The 15,230-nt window shown below is 35.4% G+C and overlaps 2 protein-coding genes across 5 annotated transcripts; both read right to left on the minus strand.

The window, feature by feature from the left end:
• Positions 1–1,256: 1,256 nt before the first annotated feature.
• LOC18035298 (E3 UFM1-protein ligase 1 homolog) lies at positions 1,257–8,335 on the minus strand. Of its 2 annotated transcripts, XM_006424665.2 has the most exons (20): positions 8,072–8,335; positions 7,316–7,627; positions 6,969–7,235; positions 6,352–6,399; positions 6,051–6,116; positions 5,800–5,903; positions 5,249–5,342; positions 5,109–5,165; positions 4,136–4,580; positions 3,896–4,050; positions 3,737–3,802; positions 3,581–3,649; positions 3,378–3,470; positions 3,202–3,267; positions 2,660–2,706; positions 2,503–2,566; positions 2,294–2,371; positions 2,144–2,206; positions 1,983–2,075; positions 1,257–1,681 (listed from the first exon to the last, which is right to left on the minus strand). In XM_006424665.2, the coding sequence occupies exons 1-20, from the start codon at positions 8,243–8,245 to the stop codon at positions 1,580–1,582; spliced, it is 2,463 nt and encodes an 820-aa protein (XP_006424728.1). In that variant the 5' UTR covers positions 8,246–8,335; the 3' UTR covers positions 1,257–1,579. The 2 variants fall into 2 exon arrangements, with proteins under 2 accessions (XP_006424728.1, XP_024034638.1); XM_024178870.1 differs by lacking the exon at positions 6,352–6,399.
• A 1,791-nt stretch (positions 8,336–10,126) lies between these two features.
• LOC18035452 (ankyrin repeat-containing protein At5g02620) lies at positions 10,127–13,723 on the minus strand. 3 transcript variants are annotated; one of them, XM_006424668.2, is made up of 4 exons: positions 13,579–13,723; positions 12,187–12,738; positions 11,691–12,100; positions 10,127–11,185 (listed from the first exon to the last, which is right to left on the minus strand). In XM_006424668.2, exons 2-4 carry the CDS (start codon positions 12,512–12,514, stop codon positions 10,310–10,312), a joined length of 1,614 nt encoding a protein of 537 aa, XP_006424731.1. In that variant the 5' UTR covers positions 12,515–12,738; positions 13,579–13,723; the 3' UTR covers positions 10,127–10,309. The 3 variants fall into 3 exon arrangements, with proteins under 3 accessions (XP_006424731.1, XP_006424730.1, XP_006424729.1); XM_006424667.2 differs by lacking the exon at positions 13,579–13,723 and adding an exon at positions 13,324–13,538; XM_006424666.2 differs by lacking the exon at positions 13,579–13,723 and adding an exon at positions 13,200–13,538.
• Positions 13,724–15,230: the final 1,507 nt, after the last annotated feature.

A 15,230-nucleotide genomic window follows, 5' to 3' on the forward strand; every position in this document is an offset into this window, starting at 1 on the left:
CGAAGAAAGAAAAGGAACCTCATTATCCCTGGTACGCACTAAACACACGGTTGTCTTTTTTTTTGGTACCGTTCTGTAAATCGCTTCATGGTACACCGGCTCTTGTTGGCTAGTAGAACTTGTCACATTTGCCCATAAATTGCCATCAGTCTCCAATTTGAAACTTGGAAGCCTAGATAGGCCATCATAAGTTACCATAGTAGAACCCTGCTCCAAAAAAAAAAAAAAAAAATTCAGAAACAGTTTCTAATGGTAACTTGCAGCAGTTTCTGTTGCCATCGGGGAAAAACCTCAAGCTATTGATTGGATTGAAGTCTTGGCATGGACGGAGGAGAAAAATTTTCCCGGTATTTATGAAGTCTTCATCTCTACGCCAAATATTAGGCGTCCAATGGTAGGGAGTTGGTGTGTCATCTGAAGAGCCACAGTCGATGAACATATGGTAGCCGAATACTGTAATAGAAAGATTAATGATATGTACTATCAATAACTTTGAATGTTTTGTTTCAGTGTTTGGTGAATTGAAGAACTAAAATTTGAGAAAGAAATAAGTCTTACCTTGACGATTTGAAGATCCAAGAAGAGTACTGCAGATAAAAGTAACAACACTTGGAACATTTTCTTCCAGGGCTTCATTTCCTGAGAGAATAAGAGATTTGGTTGAGGCTTTTTATTGCAAGCTAGTAAATCTCCATCAATTTGAAGGCATTATAAGGACATACAAAATTAGTACTGTCAAAATGATTTTTCCCGAGTTTGATGATCAGCCAGGCCAGCCAAGTACACATTATGAAATGCTACCAGAAACCTTGTGGCCAGCCTGACGCCGAACTTCATTAAAAGTTAAGATAAATTCGGCAGTATTGCCATGACGAGTTGTTTACTGTAGCTATTGTTTTTATCAGTGTGTTTTGTAGATATGAAACAAAATCCAGTTAAGGAAGGACCAAGAAATTATCCTTGATGATTGGTACCATGCTTAAGGATCCTCCTTCCTATCACTAAAGTAGGAGATAACAAAACACGCTCACTTCCATCACCAGAATCTAGTGGCAGCTTGCAGGCAGTAACAGTTTCTGTTGCCATCCGGGTAAAATATATTCCTGGTATCGCAGTTTTGGTTCGGAGCGAGAAATATTAAACACACAAAATATATATAATTGTCATATTCAGTTGAATAGGTATAGGCTGATCCACAATCACAGAGCGACTCCTATCAAGAGAATTGGCCACATAGGCCTTGGTCAAGCAAAGAATTTTCACAGGAATAACTAGCAACACCTTACTTTAAAAATATTTTGACAGCTTTTATCTGATTCCTAACTGACATAATGTTAGAAAAAAATTATAGAGTCCCAAGCATCAACTCGTTAGAGCAGATGAGATACGTTATTTTACACATCAGGCAAGTTAAAACAAAAGGGTAAAACTACATCTGAAAAGTCACAAGATAATCATCTAGACTGATTGCTTCTATTTGTAACAACGAAAGAAACTTATGATATGGCCAGCCTCATCATCTATGGAAGTTTTCTTCAGCTGTCAGTTCAATTTTTAACATTTGCTCTTCCAAGCCAACTCAAGATTGTGAAGACCCCAAAACCAATCCTTTCAAAGCCGGCATTAGGTTCTCCAGATGCTCTCTTTTACTCAAGATTCTATCAGATGAACAATCTTGCTCCTGCCAAAACAGAAATATAGCATCATGCTGCATGATCAAGCATTAATCTCCTCTCATAACTGTTATACATCATACAAATATTTGGATAACCATGTAAAGAACTAAATTCTCTTTCCAAATTCTATTCACATTTTTCCCACGTATGATTAAAAAAGAATGTTCCCTTCTTCATAAGAGGATTCTAAATGTTATGGACATTGCTTTTAAGAGTAACTAATCACTGAAGAACAAGAAATATCACTTAACACGAAAGAGTTACTACATTATGGATACTGCAAATAAAACCACTATGTTTACTCACATCACCAGTAGCTGCTGACATAAGTGCTAAAAGGGTCACCGTTGCAGTTTGGTAATCTGTCAAGACCTTATATGCCGAATCATCCATTTTATCCTGAATAATCAATGAACAAGTTAGATATGCAAATTAGAAATAAATGAACCATTAACTGCACTTCATACCTTCAATCGAGAAACAGCAACTGAAATGGCCCTTCCAGGGGCTTGAAGAGCTTTATTGTGAACCTGTAAACAAGAAATACATGTTCCAAGTTACACATAGAGAGATACACATCTGTGTAAAATTCAATCATTGAACTTATACTAACAGACCTGCACATAAAGTAGGGACACAACTTTCGCCAGAAGTGAAACTGGGTCGGTTTCAGCAGAAACTTGAGACGTCAAATCCTGAGAATGAAAGATAAAGAAAGGTAAGATGGTGAGAAGCTTTACAGGTTATAAATTGACTCCAACTTTTCTAATTGTCTATCCACTTGTCCGACCCATATTTCTGTATCCCCATAGACAGGAAGACCCACCTTGCGATATGAATGCAAAAGAGTTCTTTCCAATTTCTTGTCAAGCTTTTTCAAGTGCAACCCACTGATAGAAAAGAACCCACAAGAGCTAAGTACCATGTCAAAAAAGCTACAAATTACCCATGTAAGCCACAAACATGCGGGAGAATATAATTACCTCTCCTCTGCTAACTCTTTAAATGCACTCATAAATGTTTCCACTTGCTGTCACAGAGAATATTCAGAGTTAGAACTCATTGATTTTTAACCAAAATAAGACAAACATATTCTGAACTATGGCTATTGAACAAAAGCAAATCAAGTTGAAATAGAAAGACTTAAGATTCCTAGTCACACACCCCTCTCCTATTCTGCTATCACTTTTTCAAATGTAATACAAACCCAACAAGATTAATTCCCGCTCATGTGAACGGCAGTGAAAACTTTGTTTCCAACGAAAGTTCTCAACAGATCCATCTAGATATTAAGCTACCAAAGATTCTTATCCGCAGCAATATTGGAATGTGCATTAAGAAAAGAAACATAACTTTCGATTGCACCTCTACTAATCAAATTTCATACCACACCACATTACATGTTGTATATCACCTATGTATATGAACTTCAAAAGATCATCTCACACTCCAATGAATCAACCATTTCTTACAATGTAACTCTTAAGACAACAAAAACATCATGTCTTATGATGACGACACTGACCTTCCCTTCCAAAGCTTCAATGACAGCAAGAGCCCTCTTTGAAAGTGGTCCAGGGAAACTCTTGGCCTGTGCAAGCAAAAGGGAGCATGAATAAGAATCAGCCACCGGCAAGACTTTCCGAATGGTCATCACTTTTGCATATGGCAAGGATAGATAAGCAAGTAATTATTTCATACAAGAGCAGTTCTTTCCGTTGAGCTTAGCGAAACAGAGCCTGAGTTTTGCAATTCCTGAACTTCAATTCCATTCTTCAATTTGTTGTGCATGTCCTAATAAAATGAGTTCCAAGTATTAGGCTCTGCTTCAAATTATCATATTTCTTAACTGATTAAGACTGCAGTAACATTCAAATAAAAATAGAACAGTGCATAATTACTACCAAGTTAAGAAATAATGTATCCACAAGAGCAGCAGCTGTTGTTCTCAACAGGTGCCTATGCATTAAAACCTGTAAATCATAGAGAAGTCTTCTATTACTCATTTCATCATCTTAGCAACCACTTAAAAATATCAAGCAAATGTCTGAAGAACTTACTGAAGTTGATTGGTCATCTTCAAACAAATCTAATGCTTTTTCATAGAGCTGCATATTTAAAAAAGACTGCCAAGATGCAAAAACACACTAAATTTAGAAAGATACAAATCAGCAAAACCAAACTACTGATGAAAACAAAACATACATCAAACACCTAACCTCATCAAGTTTCTTTTGCAAATTATCAAGCAGACGCTTCATTTTCTCTGCATTTTCGGTGAACAATGCCTTTCTTTTCTCCTTCAAATAATTGATTAGCATAGGTCTCATATAACTGGCTAAAGGCCTTAGAATTGTCTTGGGATCATCTATACCTACGAAATGAGAACACTGCATTGCTAAAAGTAGGGTATAAAGCAAATGCTTAGTTGGCCAAAATTAAATAGAAAATCAACAGACCTTGTTCTTCAAAATCAGGATTCAGCATCATAATCTTTTGAATTACCCACTCTTCTGAAGGAACATTAAGATTGCCCTCTTGCAATTTACCACCATCTTTCTTGGCACCTGGTTTAGAATCGGACACTTGTGATGGAGGAGTATCCTTGCCTCTCTTCTGGTTTTTCTTGGACTTTGTAGGAATATATTCCGTGTCATCTGCACCACTTTCAGTTGCACCTGACTTTACATTGCCACCAGATTTTCCCCTTTTCTTCTTTGACCCTTTCTCCAAGACATTCTTATGACCACTCTCAGAACTAGTCTCACTTGCCTCACTAGACCTGTTTGTATCCTGTCCAACTTTGGCTTCCTTGATCAAGTATGAATCATCACTTGGCATGATACCCGAGGAACCTGAAAGACCAAAAGATTCCACTTCTTTTTCCACACGATCATAAACATCCTAAAGTAGATATGAGAAAATGAAACCATCAGATCTCCAATGACGAACTGAAAGAATGTAATTATATTTCCAAGCCCACAATTCCCATAATCAAATGGAGCAAACACATTAATATCCCTAAAGTTCTAATGGATTCTTTTAAGTAAACATTGACACATACGAAAAAGCACAAAATTTTACATACAGCAAGACAAGAAAGCGAGCCAAAACAAAGACAAATAATAGAAATAGCGAAGAAAGGGATCACAAAAGCTCAAGAAATCACCATCCTGACCATAGCCAGCCTAGCATGGCCTACATCTCTCCAATGTTTTCTTGAGAATAAACGAGTAGAAGTTTTATGACTTTCCCAAAGTTGCTATACTTGCTAAACAGAGCTATTAAGAAGAGGTGGCTAGGCAAAACAAATAAAAACCTTTCATACTCAAACCTAAGCCATCAAATGTAAAATACACAACGCAAAAGTAAAGCAGCAGAATCACTGTTTGAACAGAAAACTCAAAATGAGCTTCTTCATATAATTTATACCTTGACAAAACCATTGCTAAATACATAGGATTCACCCAGGATGAGTGCTTTGTTAGCCTGAAAAATTAACAAAAAACAAATGAACAATAGGAAACAGATTAAATGCACAAGCAATTAACAATGGAGTAAATATGTGTAACCTTGAGGGCCGACTGAACAGATGGACAAAGTGACAGAATCTTAGAAGCATCTTGACTACCAAAGGATGCAGGTAATACAGAAAGAGAATCAATCCTGCATAAACGAGAGCTATGTATAAGATGGAATTACAAAAAGAGCCAGTTTATAAGGTCCACCCATGTTAGTCACTGACTGTTGAGAACATTTATTGGATAAAAGTTTCAGAAGATAGTTAGATGATCATAATTATGGTCACAACTTTTTCCTTAGTCATTATCAGGAGAAATAAATCAGATTAGGATATCATGGCAACTACTACTAACAGTGACAACATCCTTATAGAACCCCAAGATCACGATGATGGATCAAGGGTAGAAGCAGTTTAAAATGTCATATTGCAGATAAAATGAAGAAAACTTAGGTAAGGAGTTACCTATAATCACTGTTACCAAAAAACTGAAATGCTCTAAGTTTTTACAAAATAAAGGGACAGAACAAAATTAAGAGTAAATAAGCTGAAAAAGATCAAGGAAACAGAATGAAAAGAAAAGTACTTAATTATAAGCCTTACCAGCTACCACGCTCCACAGCATCCTCGGTAGCAGCATCCAATATCTCGATCATTGAGGGGTGAACAAATACAGTAACTAAATGTTTACCTTCAGGATATCTGGACTAAATTGGAGTACATAGCCACAAATTCAATTAGATAAGCACGAAAAAAAATCCTCAATTATGAAGTATACATTTCAAGAAATTCAACAACAATATAATGCAATTCAGATCCCTTAATGCTACATTAACATAAAAGAAAGAAAATACCTGCAAGAACTGAACAGGCTGGGAAATTCCAAGTTTGTGCAGGGCGTCATAGCTGATAAAAGAATTCTGCAGCAAATAAAGGAAACAACAATCAAACATGGCATATTATTTCAGATTTTCCCAGAAACCAATAAATACAAAAATTAAAAAAGTAGAACAAAATAAGCAAAGATTGTAAGTAAAAAGCAAATTCAACACATTCGCTGCATAAATTAGTCAAATCAAGATACTTATTGAAATAGATCGAACTTATGAATCTGAATATCAACAATTGCAAAGAGAATTAGAAAGTGGCCCAAACCTGTGAAAAGAAAGAATCAATACATTCCCTTTGAGCAATAGCAAAGACCTGTCACAAAATTTCCCTCCATATCAATAGAAGTCACTAATTAAAATGGCAATTGGTCTAGGCTTCACAAGAACATGAAAACTACACCCTCACCACTTCAAGAAGAGAAGGAAAAAAGGGAGGGGTGGTGAAGAATGAAACCCATAAAACCCCCAAAAAAGATTGAGATCTTTTGTGGACAAACTAGCAATCAAATCAAAATAATCTATATAAAAGTAGTAATAATCCTTATCAGTTATGCATATGATCCACCCAGTAAAATATTATGTACAGAACATGCACGTACAAGTATGAAATTGAACAATACAGCATAAAAGCAAGCTAGTAGCCTCTATTTCTCTATCCTCTAATGTGTGACCTAACGGTAAGTGCACAATTCAAAAGATTTCAAAACTCAAAAATTATTATTGTCCAGTGAAATCAAAGATTTCATAAGTTGATATACTCCAGCAACGAAAGCAGCTACCGGAATTTAATCTTATGTAAAACCTCAACAAGTGATTGATTGAAACCAAAAAATTAGTGTAATGGCCATCAGAATAAGTTAATTTAAAGAGTATGTCACTTACAGTTGGAGTCCAATGAGCTCCAGCACGAACTGATCCAAGGACCTCGCCTTCCTTGACCAGCCCATTAAACAAGGATTGGAAAAATGAACCTTCAACAGCCACACCAGTTGCTCCATCCATTTCTAGCAAAAGCTTCTGTAAAGTGCTCCACAATGCAGACAAATTTATTGGAACCGTGATTCCTCTTGCAGCACCACGAACCATCGCACCAACACGAGCAACATAAGCTGGGGTATATAACTGCCCACCTTCAAGCCTACCTTTCACCTAAAAGAAAAGGCAAACCATATCATTATTTTGCCTTTACTATTACCCCAGTGCGGCACAGAAGTGAAAATATATGTTACCATCGTCCCAAGACGGGGCTCCAGCACAGACGTAACCAACTCAGAGCTGATCTGCAACTGTGCAGCCAGTTCTGCTAAAGCAAGCTGACTACACTCTTGAAGCCTTTCATTAATTTCTTCAGCAACAGAGTCCCAATATGATTGAGAAATTATTTCTCCTTGAATCAACGTAAGCCCTGGATCACCAGAAACTACTTGTTCTGCTTGCTTCTCAACATGGTACAAATCAACACCGGTAATGTCCGCAAGGTCAATCAACGAAACACGCCCTACTTTCTTGATTTCTGTCATTATCTCGTGCCTCAGTTGCTCCTATCATACCATATTATACCATCACACTCAAATGAATTGCAATCAATATCAAGAAAAAAAAATTCTAATCCAAAACACTCAGTTTGATCACAAAGAATTTCTATATATGTCATCTCAACCAAATCATTGCTTCACTCATACCAATTATAAATAGTGAAATCATGTACATTTGTATCAATTATAGGAAAAATACATCACATTATATGATCAAAATCAATCAACTCAAACAACAATAACGTCCTATGCAGCACAAAAAAAACTATTCACTTGATTTTAAAAATCGACCTTTAATCACCAAAAGCAATTAGGATTAGAACTTCATGCATTATAGCCTATTCTAAGCTGAATTAACGATGCCATTGTTGGCAGATTGGCTCGGTCCTGTTAAATTAACAAACAGAAAATAGGGAGATCATAGGTTTTTATTTATTTATTTATTTTTACAGGAGTGATGTATTCTTTGCCGGAGACGGTGTGGAGAAGGTCGAAATCGATGATGTGAAGCTCATGAAGCTTTTGGACCAATTCGACGACGTTTCGTTCCGACAATCGTATGCTCGATTTCGCTTGCTGCGCGTACTCGAATTGTTTTTGCAGTTGCAGCAATTCGTCGTCCATCTTTCGATCACACGCACTGTAACTGATTGATTTCAGAAATTAAATTAATAGACGCAACTACAAAGAAAAGAAAATATTTTAGCTCCCGCTCCTCCTGTTTTCTTTTTATTATTTTTATTATTATTATAGTATTTTTCTCAACTTTGACTTGGGTAACGACTCAAATTCTGGTTTTTTATATCCAAAAATCCAAACATTCTTTGAATCATACAACAATTAGGAAAATTAACTAAAATAAAGATAATATTAATGATTTTTTTCCTAAAAAATATTGCAATGTTTAATTATTCTAAACGTGTATCGCCAAATCACTAATTGTTTAATTGACATTTGATACTATTATTAATAAGAAAATATTGTATCGTTTAAGATATAAATTCTGTATTTCAACTTCAACTTTATAAGTATATATATACCTTTACTCGATTTTGAATAGCGAAAGTAAAATAAAAAATTAATTATTATTTTTTTATTAAAATTAATTATTATTTTTTTATTAAAATTAATTACTTTAATTGCCATATAAACTCTAATGTTAAATATTCTATTTATTAAACATTTTTTTAAAATAAACATATTTGAAATTGGGCAACGGGTTCTAGTACCAAGTGTAGGAAATGGAAACAATTGGGCATTACCATCAGTACCCCACTCACATTCTAGTTACACCCTTTTTTTTTTTTAATTTTTTCCTTATTACGGAACAATCGAATTCCATATAGAATCGAAGTTCAATGCATCACCTTTCTTTAAGATACAAATGATTTGATTTCTGAGGTGTTGGAAATAGAAAAACTTATTTTCATTATCACCATGCCATAACTTGGAAGATTCTAAGGTGTCTAACACAACACATAAGGTGCTAAATATGGATAAATCAATTTAAGGCTCAAAGGAGGCTACTATAGAATTTTTAGATTTAGGTCTTTAAGTACCTTTTAAATATTACGTCTAATAGTAATATATTAAGTGTTATAACTTTTTAAATTAGACTCAGTTAGGGCTTTTCAGTAATAATTCCAGAGTAATAACGAGCATTTTAAATTTTTTTATTTTAAATTCTCTCTCAAATGATATGTCATTTTTTGAATGGTTAATAAGTATTTATAATATCTATATAAATTGATTGTGATATTTCACCAACTAATTGATGGATATCACACCATTAGAGATAGTTAAGATGTGAATTAGCTTATAAAAATAGTGAAAAACTCACTGTTTCTACATTAATAATAAAAAAATTAAAAGAATAAAAATATGTAAAATCCCTAAAATAAAAAATAAAAAATTCACATCAATCTCTAAATCACACTTGGACATAGCCACCGGCCACCAATGTCAAAACATGAAAACACGTCCCGACTAATTGTAGATGTGTTGAAAATGATTATCAATAAAATTAAATATTTTGATTTTTTTTTTCGTTGGCTCTTATTATTTTGTTCAAAATTTATTTATTTTTATCAATTCACACCAAGCCGAATTTATTTCCCGGGCCCCGCCACTGTTCTAAAGTCCAAAAGGCACAAATGTGATTAATGATTTTGTTTCATTGGGGCATATGTTTCAAGTTTATGTGAAATTTTCCATGTGCAATATCACCTACATGCTTCTGTCTTGATACATGTATGTTCCATCAACCTTTCAGCATCATTTATGTATGGACCACAGCATCACCTAATTTTCCTTTATTTCTAGAAGCCGAGGCAAAGTGGTCATTTTGCGCATCACTACAGATTAGCACTATTTCCCAAGAATTGTCTTCTTGGCATTTTTGTATGCGTTGGTAAGATCAGGGCTGCCAAACTGAATGAATCAATCAATGCTTTAGCCTCATTTCATCTGCATTTGTGAAGGAATTAACCAGAAGCGATGCAGGGATACTTGATAATTCAGATTCATTCACATTTAACTATGATATCATGGCATAATTTACCAAAACTTGTGGAAGACAACTGCGGACAGGCTCTATAGAAAATATACATTTGGCAGTCAACTTATTTGTAAGGAAACAGAAGGTCTGTCATGCCGTATGTTGAAAAAAAGGATCTTCCGTAGAGAATCTTAAATTGCATACAATTTCTTATAGTCATTGTTTAGGACCTCGGTATCTGACATCATGTTTATTGACCCGGACTTCGACCTGCTGCCCATGGATGATTTTCGTATGCTTCTCATGTTTGAGTCCTCAATCCGGTGCCTAATTACCCAGTAAATCATAGTACCCAAAGTAGCAGCCATTATTACAGCTCCTACAATTGTAACTGCAACGGCCATCCACTTCTCGCGCTTGCCCACCACGATGAATGACATCGCCAAGTATGCTACTGAGATAAGCACACAGGCCAGCCACATCAACTTGTTAATAACTGCCATCAATTGCCTCTTTGCCTTACTTTCTATGACCACAACTGAAGTTTGCACAACAACAACCGCCAAAGAAATGAAGAGGGCAATAGAATCAAAGACGAAAAAGATTATAAAGGCAGGTTTTTGAGAAACATGGGCTTCGCCAAGCGCGACGCCATCAACAGCTTCTTCTGGTTTATCAACAAACTGGCCAGGGACTTGGAAAATGGCTGCAAATGCAATCGTAGCTATAAGGACAGCAACGACAGTTGTGGAGTTGATCGCGTTGTTCAGACCTTCAGCATGCATTTTGTGGAGGCGTTTTGCAATGCCGTGCACGCGTCTTCTCGTCTGTCGGGTGTGTTCTAGTTGGTAGTGCACTTCATGCTTTATATCACTTACAGTTTGTTTCAACTCACGAGCTGGGTTGTTTTGGGGTTTCATGTTTTTGGCACTTTCAACCCCATGTTCGCGCAGGAGGGCCGCAAGGTTGCTGTGCCCTGTTTTCTCAGCCGTGTCAAGGGCAGTTTCACCAGTCCTGTTAACTCCATTTAGGTTAGTTTCACTATTTGCCAGTAGCAACCTAACAATCTGCACAACCAGAACAGACATTGTCAGCTTTACCACTCATTTGACCTTTTTTCATGGAAGAACCAAAGAAGTATTTATATCTTTCTGCAGTTTTGACATCAACTGATGTTAAGTGGAGTAATCTGCATACATCTTTTTCCTTTAAGCTATTGATATTTTTAAGATTCAAAAGCTTCAAATAATGTGTTCTAATTATCAGAGAAGCTAACTTAACTACCATAAAGTTGCTAGATATGTCAGGATTTCGTTTAGAATTCAACTGGCAGATCACATCCAAAACCTTATAGAAAGGAATTTATCAATATTATTATTATAATCAGCAAGAATGATATGAGTTAAAACAGATAAGGATTCTTATGCCCATGATGGTTCAAATATTTGGAATTCTTAAGAAACTTAAACTTCATCAAAGTTAACTTGATTGGATTTTTGGAACTTCTCCCATCTAATTTACCAAATTTCTCCACAAGATACAAAACAATAAATCTATGGAGCTTTGAGTTACCTGTTCTCTACCCTTTCTGGTTGCTATATGCAATGGTGAATTGCCTTTGGTATCTACCATGTTTACAGATGCCGGTTCTGCCTTAATCAGCTCCTGTACCACCTCAATGTTTTGTCCCTTCACCGCCATGTGAAGTGCCGTTTGGCCTTTTTTATCAGTTCGGATTGCAATCACAGAATCTGCTGCTAAAAGTGTCTTCAAGACCTCCAAACGGCCATTCCTCGCGGCGGAATGCAGGGCAGTTTTCCCATTACTTCTAGATATTGTTATTAGGCTACTTTCTGCTTCTATCAAAAAGTTCAGCACCTCTACATGCCCTTGCATCGCAGCCGTATGCAAAGCCGTGGTGTTAGTTAAATCTACTGTCATAGCCAATTCTGGATACACCGCCAGTAGTACTTTCAATACCTCTAAGACAATACAAAACCATAACTCAAGTTAACAATCATCAAAAAGTCAATACCAGACAATTAAAAAGGCTTATATCAAGACATACCCAAATGCCCTTCTTTGGCAGCAATGTGGAATGCATCAAAGCCATTTCTAGCTTTGATGCCAGCATCAGCAAGATCATAACACTTGATCATCTCTGCGACCAAATCCACATGACCATATTCCGCGGCAACATACAGAGCTGTTTCACCAGATTGGTTTTGTTTCGGCAATAATTCCTTCAATTTAGCCTCTTCAGTACCAGTTAGAATATCTTTCACCTCATCAAGATTTCCAGCCCTTGCAGCAGAATGCAAGGCGGTATCATCGCGTTTTCCAGTTAACTGTTTAGTCATCTTTTTCTTAGGCTGTCCACCCGGTGCTTCCTCCATTTGATTAATTTATCGAACACACACAATCTTTCTCTCCCTGAGCTATTTATAATCAATAGCTCAAAAGCTCTTTTATTCTCTCTCCCAGCACAAACCCAGATCAAAACCCGATTCTTTCATCACAAAAGATCATTGAGTTCGTTTCGTCGAAAGGCCAAAACTTTGTGGCTCTGTTTCTACCTCTCTGCCTTGATCACCTGTCTCTTCAAGTCCAAATTATTGACCTGTTCACAGAAAAGACCGCCCCCACCATCAATGAATCCAGCTACAATTACTCATCCAAAACATGAACATGAAAGAGTAAACAAACCCCAAGTATAAAGAAAGAACACAGGGTTCGCTTCATCATGATCGATGAAAAAATAAGCTCTAATAACTTTATCAAAAATAATAAAAACCATCACCCTCATAAAGTACATCAAACAAAACAATGTGTAGCTTTTCTTCTTCTTCTTCTTCTTCTTCTTTTTTCTTTTTTCCTCTAACAGTTACTAGATTCGAAATAAGAACCAAAAACGTATGAACATAAACATGCATGATTTTACCATGGTTTGAACGAAGGAGAATCTTTGGCTCTCCTCCTTCAAACCCATAAGAGCCCATAATGTGAACAAACCGAAAAAAGGTACAAAAAAGACAGCCTTTGAACAGATTATAAAATACAAGAAAAACAAAATCTTCACACCTTTTGCAGGTTCTTTATTTCGATGGAAAAAGGAGCAAAAGAAGAAGAAGAACAAAGGAATATAATGTAAGACAGATATTAAAATGATTATAATTAAAGGCGCAAAAACATTAAAAACACGCACATGTAAAGCAGCAACAAAAACTTTATTGTTTGTGAATCTGAGATCAAAGCCGGAGGAGTTATAAACAGAAAGCCAATCTCTAAACACTAATAAAGAGGAGACTTTTATTTTTTTTTCATTTTTTGTGTATGTAAAGGTGGTGATGATGACAACGTTGGCTTGAACATTTTCTATTCTTTTTCAGAATCAAAATTATAATGTTCAGATAAAAACAAAAAAAAAAAAAAAGAAATATAGGGAAAATAGAAGCAAAACCAGAGGTGGGAATGGCCTTGGAGAGCAACCGAAATAACAGAAGCACGCGCGCAATTTGTCTTTCCATGACCCAACAGTGCTCTACACGTTGACTGTTCTGCTATTTAAATGTTTCAGATAATTTCGGGCAAAACTGCTGTCATAAATAAATCAAATTGGCCAGTCTATTTATCTAAAGCAATTTTGAAATTGAATTAAATTATTTCCTACTTCCAAAATGGATTTTAATATGTTTTCTAGAACTTATAGTCACACGCACTATAAAGTAATTATGTGAGTGTTTTTATAGTTGATATGGTAAAATCTTGTAAGAAAATAAGAAGTTTAAGATTTGAATCTTTCGTTCGTAGAAGTAGGGGAGGAGATTGGATTGTTAAAAAATTTAATAATAGAAAAAAAATTTAAAATATTTATATTCATGACAAAAGTGAGTCAAGTTATAAAAGAAAAAAGAAAAGAAAAGCTTTTGTCATTTCTTCTTTTTTATAAAAAAAGAAAAGAAAATTTATTATGTGTGTCTGTAAACAATAGTTTTCACTGCATTGTAAATCGCAGCAAACTTTCTAAAATAATACAGTTATAAAAAAAATGTAAAATTTAAAAAAAAAACATATATATATACAATTTTACATAAAACACGTGAAAATTTTAAAAGAATTCAGGATATTCATAGAAGGCTGCAACTTGCAAGAATTTATGAGCACTTATTGTTAGTGCCCCCCAATTGTGAGTGTTTATGACGCGCTTTGACCTGCGTGGATTTACACTCTTCAATGAGCACCATGCTTTTTTTTTGTGTGGGGGGGGGGGGGTGTGGCCCGGTGGGTTTCTTTCATTCCAAAATTATAATCCGATATAATTTTTAGAATATTAAATTAACGATGGCGATGGCAATTGCACCATTTAACAATAGTGGGTCGCAGGTACACATTAGACATTACTCAGATTTGCCAATTTGCCGTTAAATCTTAGCTACTCGGCTACTCCTTTCACATGGGTGACTCATACATGTCCGATTCTGATGACAAACATTCTTCACCGTCCGATCAAAGCCACGTAGGATCAGATGTTGCCAAAGTGAAATCTTTGTGATGACCCTCGTTGATTATGTCACGGGTGGGGCCAGTTATCATTTGTTTGGACATTGGAGGCGTGGGATTTTCAAAACGACATTGACTTGGATGTTGTAAAAACGAAAAAGCACCCAGATTAAAAACGACACGCTTTTTTTCGTTGATGGGTTCCATTATTTTGGTCCCACAGCATTGGAAATAAAATTTTTTATTATGTATAAAATAATTGCTACTTGGTATCAACTTATGCTCTCCTTCTTTTTGTTTTTAAATTATATTTATGCTCCTTTAATTTATAAATTCTTTTACTTTTTTCATGATTAAAATCCTATAAGCTTGTTTTTTTAGGAAATAATGTTTCAGTATCAACTATCAAACTATAGAGCACGTTGAAAGTAATTTTTTGGGACTGTATAAAAGAGTCAATATTAATAAATAGGGATATTATCATTTTACTACTAAAGTTTTACTGACATATCATGTCAGTACCAAGGTTCGCCGAAAAGTACATTTTACTACCAAAGTTTTGCGCCATTATCAATTTACTATCATTCCGTTAACAACGTCAAAAATTTATTA

This window comes from Citrus clementina, unplaced genomic scaffold (genome assembly GCF_000493195.1).
Source record: "Citrus clementina cultivar Clemenules unplaced genomic scaffold, Citrus_clementina_v1.0 scaffold_8, whole genome shotgun sequence".
NCBI lineage: Eukaryota > Viridiplantae > Streptophyta > Magnoliopsida > Sapindales > Rutaceae > Citrus > Citrus x clementina.